Source organism: Pygocentrus nattereri, chromosome 1, assembly GCF_015220715.1.
Source record: "Pygocentrus nattereri isolate fPygNat1 chromosome 1, fPygNat1.pri, whole genome shotgun sequence".
Lineage (NCBI taxonomy): Eukaryota > Metazoa > Chordata > Actinopteri > Characiformes > Serrasalmidae > Pygocentrus > Pygocentrus nattereri.
Window position 1 is genome coordinate 13,243,479 of NC_051211.1, and position 13,943 is coordinate 13,257,421.

Below are 13,943 nucleotides of genomic sequence, written 5' to 3' on the forward strand. Positions count from 1 at the left end.
ATTTGCATTGTTTATCATAAACCTGGCTCTGCTAATGTATAGTCTCTTCAGGCCCTTCAGTGAACAAGAGGCTGGGAGACCACTACAGGAACAAACAGGATCTTTTAGTCTGCTGTGGAGATAAAGGAGGCCTACTGCACAGGGAAAAGTTCAACAACAGTAAGTCTGAACGTGTTTCAATATATCTGTATCTGAGTTTGGGTGAAGTCACAAACCAAGCCAGCTGCTTTTTGTGCAAATCCACAGATACATTAAACAAATTTCACATAGTGGAACACATCATTACCTTTTTTTATCCACGTCACTTTAACCACTGTAAAGGTCTCTGTAATGACTGTATAAATATAATATGTACTGCTGCGCCATTTAAGGTGGAATGGGACAATTTGATCGAGAAGCAGGAGAAAGAGAAGCGACTTCAGCTTAGCGAGTTGTTGTAGATTAAAAATATGAGGAAACCAGCTCAGTGCTTATAAATGCAATGAAGTCAATTCATCTCCAAATTATCGATGTTTGTCTTCTTTCTCTTTGCTGTTTCGTTCTCTGCGTTGCTGTGTGATCAGCAGTCTGGCGTCAGCCTCAGCGTTAAGGGGTGGCGATTTTAAGTTTAAGACAATTTATTGTGAAAACTGTGTTAAAACTGTGTGTTATAACGATTTTACAGCAAAGGAGGATTATTGTGTTATTTTACCTAGAAATCTAGCTCTGCTGTGGAGCCGCAGCAGCTCTGCAGCAGTGGAGCGATTATTCTGGCCTGATTCTCACCCCAAACAGAGTCAGAGACACTGATGAGGATTTTGAGGCTAAAGTGTTACTGAAGTTTAACAGGACTCTGAATGCTGTGTCTGTATATCCTGCTGAAATGTTTAAATTGTTTGGCTTGTCTTCAGTTATTTTATTTTATTTTATTTTATTTTATTTTAATTTTTTATAATCTCATACTTTTCAGTTGATTTTTGTTAGGAAATGATTGGAAAGATTGACTTTGCCTTTAGTCTTATTTTTGTTGGATATCACGGCTTTGGGTGTGTAAGATTGATTGTTCGTTGCACTTTTTGGTGATCTTTTTGTATCTCTGAAGCTTTTCAGTTGTGTTTCTTTATGGCGTTGGATTAAGTGCAGTGTCTTGTTCAGACTATCAGGTGGGTTTTTTTGGTGTATCAGGTGGAGATTCACAAACAAACATTCTGACAATGGCGCTTCGAAAGCAGCTAAAAAACAGCCACTACTTTTTCTGGAAAAGTAACTAAATTGCATATATATGTACTTGAAATATACACATATATATATATATATATACACACACACACACACACACACACACACACATTCCTAATTAACTCTCTCTGTCTCTTTCTCTCTCTCTCTCTTTCTCTTTCTCTCTCTCTCTCTCTCTCTCTCTCTCTCACACACACACACATGCTCACACAACATCAACCCCCACCACAAACCCCTCTGCAGGTGAGCCATGCATCTCCTCTGCAGTCTATACCAACTCCAAACTAAACACACTCAATTCACACTCAATCAGTATAAGCAAAGAAACGAAGGTTTGATTACAGCATTAATAAATTTGTACAAATAAATAAACAGTCACGGGCAGACGTTTGAACACCCCTGGTCAAAGTACATGCTTTTTTCACATTCTAATTGATTCTAATTCTATTAATTCTAAATAACTTAAATATGATATTTTCTGAAAAAGAATGCTCATATTTATTTGCTGAGTTTAACATATTACATAAAATTATAACATATAAAATTGATAGAAATTTTACACAGGCTACATTTTACATCGATTTTTTACCCTCGTATTTAGCAAATAAAGAGTACGTTCTCTCTGTAGCGCATATGCACTTATTTTCACCTAGAAAATGAGCAACCATGTAACGTCCGTTTTTCCATATGTACGTACATATGATTTAGCTACATTATTTGTTTTTGTACACATGCAAGTGTAGAGACTTCATTCTAGTCTTCTTACTGTTCTCACTGTGTAGGGGGGCTTGCTTTCCTCTCCATCATTTAAACAAAAGAAGATTCAGGATGAAGAGGTACTACAGTCTCTTATTGTGTTAAATGATTCTTGTTAATGTCTTAAATTCTTACTGAAACCTTTTTAGGGCTTGAAATAAGTTTTTTCTCACAGTTCTTTGTTTTTTGTCTCAATTCTTCCACACACTGCTGGTTTCCAAAGTCTTCACCTGTTGGCAGGGACTCACTGGGACAGGTAAGACCAGTGATGTCAATATAATGTCTGTAAGCACTGTACAGGTCACTGTAAAGACTATAAAGACTGTAACTAAAGTAACTTATAACTGTAAAGTTCAATGTGTAGCGACTGTACCTAGAATGAATAAAGTTACATCATCGGGCAGAGCTTTCTCTTACAAAGCCCCCCAGCTCTGGAATAATCTTCCTGTTAATGTTCGGGAATCAGACACAGCCTCAGTTTTTAAGTCTAGGCTAAAAACTTACTTGTATAGTCAAGCCTTTGGTGATTAGGACCCGGCTTCTTTTCTTTTCTTTCTGTAACACTGATTGTTCTGTAAAGCTGCTTTGTGACAACATCTGTTGTAAAAAGCACTATATAAATAAATTTTGCTTTGCTTTGCTTTGCTGTAAAGGTCACTGTAGTGACTAATGACTCTAAAGGTCACTGCACTACCCATGACGGTAAAGGTCACAATAATGACTATAAAGACTAGAAATATTGTAAATGTTACTGTAAAGACTGTAAAGGTCACTATAAAGACTGTCAGGTTTAATCTAATGACGGTAATAACCATAAAGTTTAAAGCTAAATTTAGTTCAATATAGTCTATTCTGTGTCTTTACCTTAAGTTTGAGACAATGTATTAACATCTGTTTGTCGTTTTAGCCAAAATGCAAGAGAGCGCTGTTCACATCAAGTGGAAGTACCAGACATGTTGCAAGTTAGTGTCTTAATCGTTTACTCTGAAAGTCACTAACTCAAGTATTATGTTGTATGCACTTCATATCTGATGCATTTTTGTTAATGTTATTATGACTGAAATGGGCCATTAGTTGGATTTAATAAAAATTCTAGTAAGATAATATATTAAATATTGACATGTGCAGTTGTGACTTTGTGATTTTAGAAGTCCTGCTCAAGCTGATTTTATGTCAGAATCATGTTACAGATGTTTGACAAACACGAACACCTACTTATGATTCATCTAAAAGCACTGAGATGTGGATGTGTTTGAGTAATGAGACATCATACTGTACATATACACCGATCAGACATAACATTATGACCTCCTCTTTGTTTCTACGCTCATTGTCCATTTTATCAGCTCCACTCACTGTACAGGTGCACTTTGTAGTTCTACAATTACAAATTGTAGTCCATCTGTTTCTCTGATACTTTGTTAGCTCCTTTTACCCTGTTCTTCTGTGAGGGTCCATGGGAGTCCTGACCAACTGAAGAACAGGGTGTCACTAAATATAACTTATGATGTTCAAAGAGTTTCATTAAATTAGATAAATCTTAAAACCATGTAAATTACAGACCGTAGAGAGCAAAGATGCACTGGACCATGTTTGAGTGCTTACTGTTGATCTGCTACTGCTCAAACTGTTTTGAATGACTATGTGATGACCAGTGCAGGACATAGACAAGCAGTTTTTTGTCATTACTATTTCTCATTTTCTTTGTTATTAAATGCAATGACAATGTAGACTTATTTAACCTTTTTTAAAAGCTTTTTTCAAACAAAATTTTGATTTTTTCAGTGGCCAAAATTCAGTGCAACCCTGTTTAGGGCTTATTATTCAGTAAACACTATTAATTATTCAGTAACTGTGAAACTATTTTTGAGTTAATTGAGTCAATTTTTTATGTGTGTCCTTCTCTGCTGCTATTCTGATGATGTGATTCATGTGAGGTTGTGTACAAGAGCAAGTGTGAGTGATTTGCTCCAATACTGTCTGTTAGTTTCAGAGTCCAGTGCTAAAGCAGAAGAAGACAACACAGGGCCAGTGCATCCATTTGTGTTTCAAACTCTTACTTTACCGGTCAGCTGTGGTTCTGTCAATGGGGTTTTATATAAATGCAGATTTGCCTCAGGTAGGTGTCTGCTTTGCAGAGTGTAGTCTTATGATATTTAGAGGAATGGTTTGGGAAAAAAACTAATGTGCGGATTATCCATTCAACCCCAAATGTCAATCAGCCAAGACTTGATTGATGTCTGAAGTTTGCTTTGTACTGGAGCTAAAATGCTAGTGCTAACGTATACCCCACACACTTGTATCAGAGCATCTTTATCTGTCTCATATATATAAAAGATACTAATCTATCTCATATATATAATATGTAGAATATTCTATGTATTATATGTGCAACAACTTTATGGGTTTTATTTTAATCTGAACACTAAAGCTGTATGTTGGTCTTCTGCAGGGTCACGCAGTAAAAGCATCCGCACAGAGGAGCGCTGGTTCACTCCGGAGGAGTTTGTAAAGCAGGAGTTAACTCTGATAGACGGGCACTGGAAGAAAGATATTCAGTGTCATGGCAAAACATTAAACTACCTGCTGGAGGTAATACGAGAGAGAGAGAGAGAGAGAGAGAGAAATAATGAAAATGGCAGAATGCATGAATCCATTCATTCTTATCTAACCTACAGATGACATTCAGGAGAGAGATTTATCAGAGATGTCAAAATGTTTACATTTTGGTCAAATGATGGAAACTAAAACTTAAAATATTTAATGTGCCATAACATTTGTGCAATATGCTTTCTTCACTATGTTAAATTCAGCAAATCAAAAGTAACTGTGCATTAAAATGTGCGGAAGTGAGCTCTCCATAGAGGATGTGTTCACTTATTTTCACTTAGAAAATCAACAAAACATTCCCATTTTTTTTGCCTGTGCCTGTAAGATATGGAGGAAAAGTGAGTTGCAAGGTATTCATTTAACATATCAAGAGATTTGTAATGTATATTTGCATACAGCTATAACAGCCTCCTGGCACATTTAGAGAAAAGATCAGAGAATCTACATAATGCATGGATATGTTTACTGTATCAGTAACAATTTGTAGGAACTGACATCAGTTCATGGGATTTTATTTATTTAAATTTGTCAGTAATACAAATATAGTCTAACATGTATATGTTCCTTCTGTAGAAGCAGATCCTGGTGGAACATTGCCAGTGGTGTAGTTGTAGTCATTGCAGTACTATGGAGCAGGATCTGGTGAGTCCAATTCTACAAATTTCATCATATTCTATACACTATTTTTAGATTATAAACATGCATTTTTGCCTGAATCAAAATATGATGATATGCTACACAGATGATTGATACCTAATCACTATTGCTATAATGCTGTGGAAAAATGTAAGAAGATGTTAGCTAAGAAAGGGAGTTTAGGACAGAGTCCTGTGGAACACCTACTAGGTGACCATGAACATGAGACATGAGAATGTTATCATTAGTGCTTTTTTATTACCTTTTAAGATTGAAGTGGATCGGTTATAGTTAATTACATCAGTTATTTAATTAAATCCATTACAGTAAGTTGATCCATTATAGGTAGTCCTTAATAAAATATTACCATTAGTTTTCAGAATCATATATTAAATTAAGCAGGTCTAAACAGAAACCTGCTGATACTGATGCCGTTATTTTTTTTATCATCCCTGAATTAATTTACCTCAATAAGCATTTATTCAATATTCAACTCTTTTATCTTTATGTTCTGTACTCAGCTTCATGAGACAAATGATGATGAGTGCTTCATCTGTAACATGGGAGGTTACCTGCTGTGCTGTGATGAATGTCCAAGAGCTTTCCATCATCAGTGCCATGTACCGGCTGTGCAGGACGATTCACTGGGGTGAGGGAAATAGATTTTAGAGCTCTGCTCAGGACAGAGTTTATTAATATAACTACAGAGGCTTTTAATAACACCACATCCACTAAAACATACAATATACACTGACCGCTCACTTTGGTAAGTACACCTGCTTGTATTTACAACTGTTTCTGTGCATATTTTGTTTGCCCCCTTTCTCCCTGTTCTTCAGTGGTCATCACCATCACAGGACCACCACAGAGCAGGTGTTATTTGTGGGATAGATCATTCTCAGAGCTGCAGTGACACTAATAGGGTGTGGGGGGTAAACTGGCAAGTTGGCTGCGCAAGTGAACAAACAAACAACAACTGCAAATATTTTCTCTGTATAAAAATTACAATAATCATTGTATTATCTTTGTTTAATGTTGTTTCAATGTATTATGGTCCCATTCTTCATAGCAAGCATAAACAATCACTAGTTGTATGCTGATGTCTTGGTAACTAGCTAGCTGATTTTCCCGTTCCACCTTAAATGGTTCAGCACATTCTGATGCCTCAGGGGTGGGGTATGATAAATAATTGCACATCCTCCCCTTTGAAGGCAAATGATTCCCTGAATGTAACTAAAGCCCATCATCGAGGCTGCTGAACTTTGCTGTCCTCTGCTATCACTGCAGACTGGCAAGGTCATCTAAAGAGCACCACTTGTAGCCTGTTAATGACGTAATGTTATTCTTTATTAGAGGGTCTCATTTCAACCACTACACATTTGTAACTCACTTCTAAGGGGCAAGGTGACACTCAAAAACTCAAAAAGGGGTAGGGGTAAAAATAAGAAATGGCATTGGGCCTGAGTGTGTGTTGCGCTGATAGGAGTGGATCAGACACAGCAGTGCTGTTGGACTTTTTAAACACCTCAGTGTCTCTGCTGAACTGAGACTAGTCCACCAACAAAAATATCTGGCCACCTATTACATTGGTATTAACAAATGCTGCAACTGTCATGTCCAATTTTATTACAGTGTGCTTTGGTTTTATTCTACTAACACACCACCCATAAAATAACACAGACTAGTTAGTATCATTAAAGTGGTCAAATCTGCAGAACGTTTTTGTACAACTTTGATAAATAAGTGCCATCATGAGAATTTATATCAGGCTGACAATAATTACTTTATACAATAACTTAAAAAATGGTTATTTAACCACATAAACTCTAATTTCAGTCTCCTGTCAGAAGCGTTAAACCATGTGCAGTGGCAAAATTAGATTTTCACTTTTACTGTGTAGAACTGTGTGCTGTGTTCTCCATCGCTGTGTAAAATATGTACAATGCTTCCTTTTACGATGGTCCATGGTCACTCAGAGCGCCACTCAGATCACTCATTAAGCAAGCACTTATTGTTTCGTTGGAGTAACGATACAGCACAACTTGAAAGTGATACTTTATGACACAAAGTGTATAAAAGTCTCAGACTTGTTGGACTGAAAAAAAAACATGATTCAACAACTTGATTAACAGAGAAGAATAAATAAAACAGCAGGAATAGCCACTTTTTTCCATCTTACCTAAAGAGTTCAACTATAGCGAATGTGTTTTTGTGCTTTTGTTGTTCGGTTTAAATCTAATCACACAGTCAGTTGTTTAATGAATTACATTTACATTCAATTTGCATTCTGTACCAACAGGTTTGAGTTTCCACCTCTGAATTTTTCCTTCACTTTTGAATTCATGAACTGATAAAAACATGGCACAAATATAAATAATTTTAAAAAGAATTTCTTGTCACGGAACAAGACCATTTGCAGACCCAGTAGTGGGAAATATGGCAAAAAATATAACATCATGGTACTTGAAAATGCTTTCATGGTACAAAATACATATCGCAATGTTTCATATTTGAAAATTTACAATAGATCTAAAAGTAGAGCCACATAAACACCTACATAAAACTGTGAATTCAATGATTTTTCAAAATATCTCGCATGCTCACTACTGTTAAACAGGACAATTTTCTTCAGAGTTCTTTAAATTACTGATAATATCTGTGCTATGCTCAGAAAAGGATATTGTGACAAATCATTTTTCAAAAGCATATCATTTATCCTGTTATCAACAGAATATTGTCATATTGCCCAGCAATATGCAGAAAGATCATTTTTCATCCAATTCATATCGTACTGAAATGAAGTTTTCACAAGTTTTATGTGCTAATAACACAACTGAAGTCTTTGTGTTTGTGCAGAGAAAAGTGGATGTGCACTTTCTGTGTGTTGAAGACCAAACAGAGATGCCGGCAGCCCAGACAGATGACCGAAAAAGAAGCTCTGGACAGTTCCATTTCTCAGTATATACTGGTAAACACAGAAAAACATACATACAATTATTTATATTCAAACATAGCATTTCTGATTTTGTGTATTTGTGTGATTCTTTGTCAGCATTGCGAGTATTTGCTGCTGTATATGTATAAAGAGGATATAGACTGGGTGTTCATTGAAGACCCCACTAAAACAGTAAGACTGTCACTTTCTCTTAAGACTTTTATTTATGTATCCTTATATTCACCTTTCTCTACACTCTCCATTGTTCAGACTCTTACTCACTTTGTAAAGTCTGTACAGTGCTTGTAGCACTGACTAATCTAGATGATTTACTACTAATATTTTCTTGCTTATAACTTATTAAAACAGAAACTGGGAAATTCTTTGGAAAGTGCAAAATCTAAACTTGCAGTCCACACCATTATACCGTTACTGACCGGTATTACTGTTAGGAAAGTGATTAGTCTTGTTCTGTTGCAAGAAAAATATCCTTAATGTTCTTATTATTTTGTCAGTTTTTGACATCAAAACAAAAGAGTAAATTTGTCCAAGGCTGTTCAAAATGTTGTATTTGACTGTAGCGTGCACACTGAATAAAATGTAATTAACTATTCAACCAACCATATAACACAATTAAACGAAGTAAGCTGGATGTTTCACTACATTTTGATGAAAAGCTGCTGTATTGAAGTGAGAATTCATTTTCACTTAAATACTCTGTATTTCTTGGTATTATGTTGACTCTCTTTGTTTCTCTTATGCAGGTCTCAGGCTACAGCAGAGTGATCACTGACCCCATGTGGGTGGACAGAGTGAAGACAAAGCTGCAGAACAAACAGTATAAAACATTGGGCCAGTTTGTGTCTGACGTCCGGCTTATCTTTCACAATTGCCACATCTTTAATAAGGTGAGATGAAAATGATGTAGAGGTTTGTGCAAAAGTTTGGGCACCCCTGGCCAAATAGTGTTTTTAAAACAGCATTTTCAGCAAATATTAATGCCCAATTAATTTATATTTCATAAACATAATTAATATAAAGCCTCAAAATAAAGCTTGGAGTCTTTCTGGTCGTGTTTTAGGAATTCTCACCAGTCTTCTCTGCAGAACACTTACAGTTTTATGTGATATTCTTGGACTGTCTTGCATGCACAGCATGTTTAAGATCTACCCACAGATTTCAAATGATGTTCAATATTTCAAAAAAGACATTCAAAGAGTTTACATTTACAGCATTTAGCAGACTCCCTTATCTATAGCAACTTACAAACATGCTTTGTCATCTGCTCAAATAGGTTAGAGTCTAAATTACCCTTGAGCTAAGACATTGCCAGAAACAAATGCCAGTGTTGATACCTAGAAAGAGTAGGTAGCTCTTAAATCTAATGCAAGAAGCTACACAGCAGTAGAGGTTTCCTTCTGTAATATTTCCTTCTAATGATTCTTCCATGTGGACCATGTTTTTTGCAAGCAACGCTTCCAGTGCACCAACACTTCTGTCTGCTAAATCTTCTTGCAGGTCCTTTGCTGTCATAAGGGGGTTTTGCTTTGCAATTCTGGCCAGCATACAAGCAGTTCTATCTGAGATTTTCTTGGTCTTCCAGATCTTGCCTTAACTTTCATAGGCTCCTCTTAACTGGTATTTTTTAAAAACATTGCGGACAGTGGAAATTGCAAGCTGGAATGCACAGTGATATCTTTTTATAGCCTCCCCCTGCTTTGTAGGCATAAATTAGCTTCATGTTTAGATCCCTCTTTTTCTATTTTTTTATGTTACTCAAATAAAAAGTGTGTTCAACAACATTTACAACAATGTTATTTTTTTTAAATAGTTTGCTGCAGATTGTGTTGACCTCTTTTCCCTTTGAACATCAGCAAAATATGCAGTTTGGCCAGGGATGCCCATATATTATTGTTAATTATTGCGTTCAGTCATTAAAAAAAGTTTATATATTTTTTTCTTTGTCTGTAGGGCAACAAGTTTGACAAGTTGGGATCCAGGCTGAGTGAGGTGTTTGAGAGAGAGTTCAAAACCATCTTTAACATCGAGTAGCATCTCTCCTCACTCAGGAACCTGTTTGTTTTTTTTGTGGAATGTGGATACATTGCAACTCAAATTTCCCTCCTGTTGTTTGGGAACAGGCCTGGTTGGTTTCATCACATGTTAAGAAATGAGGTTTATTTGAACAATATGTATCAACTGTCATGTTAGATTTTTTTATTGTCTTTTGACTTAAAATTTCCTATTTAGTTATCACACTGATAAACTAACCTTTAAATATTTTGATTCACTGTGTTCTCCCCGTGTCTGCGTGGGTTTCCTCCGGGTTCTCCAGTTTCATCCCGCAGTCCAAAGACATGCAGTCAGGCCAATTGGACATGCTAAATTGCCCCTAGGTGTGAGTGTGTGAGTGACTGACTGTGTCTGTCTGTCTGTCTGCCCTGCGATGGACTGGTGACCTGTCCAGGGTGTATCCTGCCTTCCTCCCGAAGACTGCTGGGATGGATGTTTTCAGTCATACAAAACTGATCTTGCTTCAAATGTACAAAATGACTCTAGTATAACAGTCATGTGCAAATTTGCAGGTTTTAAATAATTAGAAGGTCCATTTTCAGCTGAAATAAACTCTCAAGCTGGATGAATGTCAATAAATACTTACTGTATGTTATTTGTTTATTCATTACACAGAATTCATAATAAATATTCAATAAAAATATCAAAAATGTCAAAAGTGAGCACATCCCTCGCAATTCTGCAAATATTTTATCGTCTTTTCATGGGACAACATTCCAGCTGTGAATGGAGAGCAGGGCTGTTAAATTTGGTGTTTTGGGTACAATTCATTCATACTAGCCACTGGATATTCAACATTGCACCCAAGTTGGCCTAGAGTGTAAAAAGACTGCTAACACCCTGAAACTAAGTTATAGCACGGTGGCCAAGGTCCTACAGCAGCTTTCCAGGACAGGTTCCAAAAGGCCTCGCCTGGTTTGACCAAAGAATTTGAGTCCTCGTATTCAGCGTCATATCCAGAGGATGGCTTCAAAAAATAGACGCATGAGATCTGCCAGCATTGCTGCAGAGGTTGAAGAAGTGGGAGATCAGCCTGTCAGTGCTCAGACCCTACGCCGCACAATGCGTCAACTCAGTCTGCTGGTAGTCATCCCAGAAGGAAGCCTCTTCTGAAGCTGACACACAAGGAAGCCTGGAAACAGTTTGCTGAAGACAAGCAGTCTGAAAATATGGATTACAGGAACCATGTCCTGTGGTCTGACGAGACCAAGATAAACTTGTGATAAGATAGTGCAGCTCTTGAAAATCCATGCCCAAGATAGTTCAATCAGTGCTAGATAATAATGGTGGTCACACAAAATAATGAAACTTTGAGCACAATTTGGACATGTTCACTCAGAGGTGCACTCACTTGTTTTGTCAGCTATTTAGACATTAATAGCTGTGCACCGGGTTCTTTTCAGAGGACAGTAAATCTATACTGCTGTACAAGCTGTACACTGACTACTTCAAGTTTCTATAGTGTTGTCCCATAAAAAGATAAAATAAAATATTCGCAGAAATGTGAGGTGTGTACTCACGTTTGTGAGATACTGTACATTTTGGTGAGTAGTTTGATGGTTTTTTTTTTTTAATCAATCTGCCAAGTGACTGACTCAAAATATAAAAGGCTAAAATAATGTGTTGTTATTGTAGCAGGGAGTATAATCCTCTATAATAATGCCAGAGTGACATAAACGATGTAAACTCCTGCTTCACTCAGACTTGGTACTGTAACTGGGATACATGTACGTATCTGAATCAGGGGAATGTGTGCATATTTGTGTAAGGGTGCAAAAGAGAAACCTGAATAATATACAGTGCTGTGTAAAAAAAGCTCTAGCTAGGCCTTTAAATATATATTATTCAATTTCAGCATCAAGAAAAGAAGCAGAAAACAGATATTTATTAATGTGGTCACCCTTTTTATCACAGCTTATTTTATGGAAACCTCAAATGGAGTATTTTATATTTAACCTCCTCAAAAATATCTCCTGAAAAATAAATTACATGTACATAATGGCCTTTTTGACTTGAATTTAAATAAATGATGAGTGGTTTCTGGGTTCTGTACTGTATCTGTATATGGAAACATGCTGACTAGATTTAAAATTGCTGTCAAGAAAGAAAAGACAAAGAAAGCTTTTTATATTTGGCCATTGATCCTGCCAGATTACTCCATGTGGGATGTACAAAACGTCAAACACACAGGACTGAAAGTTTAGAATGTTCACTTTCCATAGAATTTCTTTACTTTTTTAAAAAGCTGTAAGTGAAAAATGAATTAAATAAAATTACATTTGCCTGCTGTTATCAACAAGGATGAACATGTCTTCAACTGCTGACATATACTTATGGTTTTACTACATGCTGTAAGTCTGTTGCGTCTGTACAGGGAGAGCAGGGTGGGCTGGTTGATTTCCTTTATATTTTATTTTTAGGTGATGTCAGTGGAAAGATCATATTATGCTGATTATAATGCAATATTTTTTCCCTCAATTAGGCCACACCTCCCATGACCCAGTAGGAGACGCAGATTAGAAGGTGTGTGTGTGTGTGTGTGTGTGTGTGTGTGTGTGTGTGTGTGTGTGTGTGTGTGTGTGTGTGTTTGTCCATGGCCAGTCAGGTGACAAGATTTTTGCCAGTTCAAAAAAAACAGCAATAAATAATTTTTTCAATCCTTAAATCTGATAAACACAGGCAATGAGAGAGAGAGAGAGAGAGAGAGAGAGAGAGAGAGAGAGAGAGAGAGAGAGAAAGAAGCTGAAGGAGACTGAAGGAATTAAATTGTTTATAAAATTTAGCAGGACATTAGAGAGGAAATGTGTAGAAAACGTGCTTTGATGTGAAGAAAGAGGAAATGGCATTGTTGGCAAAACATCAGCAATTTTTTCATTTTCTAAAGTGTTTTCATTCTTTTCATTTGCTGTTTTTTGATTTTGTTTAAACTACATGTATTTTGTCTCAATATATAGAATAAAGTCTTTATCCGTGATGCCATAGTGGAACCATGACCAAAGTATTTCTATAACCTAAGAAAAGTTCAGTTTGGATTGAAAAGTTTAGTTTGCATTGACGTCCCTGTAGCTACTGAATAATAAGCCTTAGTATGTAAAAAGCCTGAAATGTTAAAATCCCAGTCTTAATACATACTAAGGCTTATTATTTTAGTAACTACAGGGATCTCAGTTCAAACTGGCTGAGATATTCTTGGGTGTGGCTGTGACGTAACACTTTGGGCCTCTGGTGGGCTATGGCCATTAAAAGCTTTTAGTTGATGGATCATCAGAGAACCAGTTTTTTGTAAATGAGGTGAGTGAGGGTGAAAAAGCTTTTTAAACTGTAAAATACCTCCACACAATGTAAAGGTTCTAGAAAAAAACTTAAACTGGTATACAGTCTTTCCATCACATGAAGGCTCTTTAAACCTTAGTTCTTTAAACCAATAAACTGAGGCCGCCAATGACTCACCACTCTCATATTGAAACATGTTTCTACCTTTACATGCACTCTGACTCACACAGAAACCACACAAGCTCTGTTCTGTCTTGTCTCAGGTTTTGATTACGAATGTATTACGAATATTTTCAGGACGTAATGAAACATATGATATAATGCACACAACAAACTGGTCTAACACCCTGTGCTGGTATTTTCCAAAATATCATCTTAAGCCAAATGCACATATAAGCACATAAACATAGAAAACCATTGTTAGCAAATGAACCATGAGTCC

At 36.4% G+C, this 13,943-nt stretch overlaps 1 protein-coding gene across 1 annotated transcript; it reads left to right on the forward strand.

The window, feature by feature from the left end:
• The first annotated feature begins 2,012 nt into the window (after positions 1-2,012).
• Positions 2,013-10,497, forward strand: LOC108416633 (nuclear body protein SP140-like protein). The gene is made up of 11 exons (XM_037542785.1): positions 2,013-2,054; positions 2,198-2,230; positions 2,882-2,936; positions 3,962-4,093; positions 4,427-4,566; positions 5,158-5,226; positions 5,742-5,869; positions 8,077-8,188; positions 8,273-8,347; positions 8,920-9,063; positions 10,127-10,497. Exons 6-11 carry the CDS (start codon positions 5,212-5,214, stop codon positions 10,205-10,207), a joined length of 555 nt encoding a protein of 184 aa, XP_037398682.1. The 5' UTR covers positions 2,013-2,054; positions 2,198-2,230; positions 2,882-2,936; positions 3,962-4,093; positions 4,427-4,566; positions 5,158-5,211; the 3' UTR covers positions 10,208-10,497.
• The last annotated feature ends 3,446 nt before the right edge of the window (positions 10,498-13,943 follow it).

What these genes read in the sequence shown, in the direction of transcription:
- LOC108416633 (XM_037542785.1), top strand. An exon ending in GTGCAGGACGATTCACTGGG is followed by an intron (nt 5,870 to 8,076) that starts GTGAGGGAAATA and finishes GTGTTTGTGCAG; the next exon opens with AGAAAAGTGGATGTGCACTT. An exon ending in CCATTTCTCAGTATATACTG is followed by an intron (nt 8,189 to 8,272) that starts GTAAACACAGAA and finishes ATTCTTTGTCAG; the next exon opens with CATTGCGAGTATTTGCTGCT.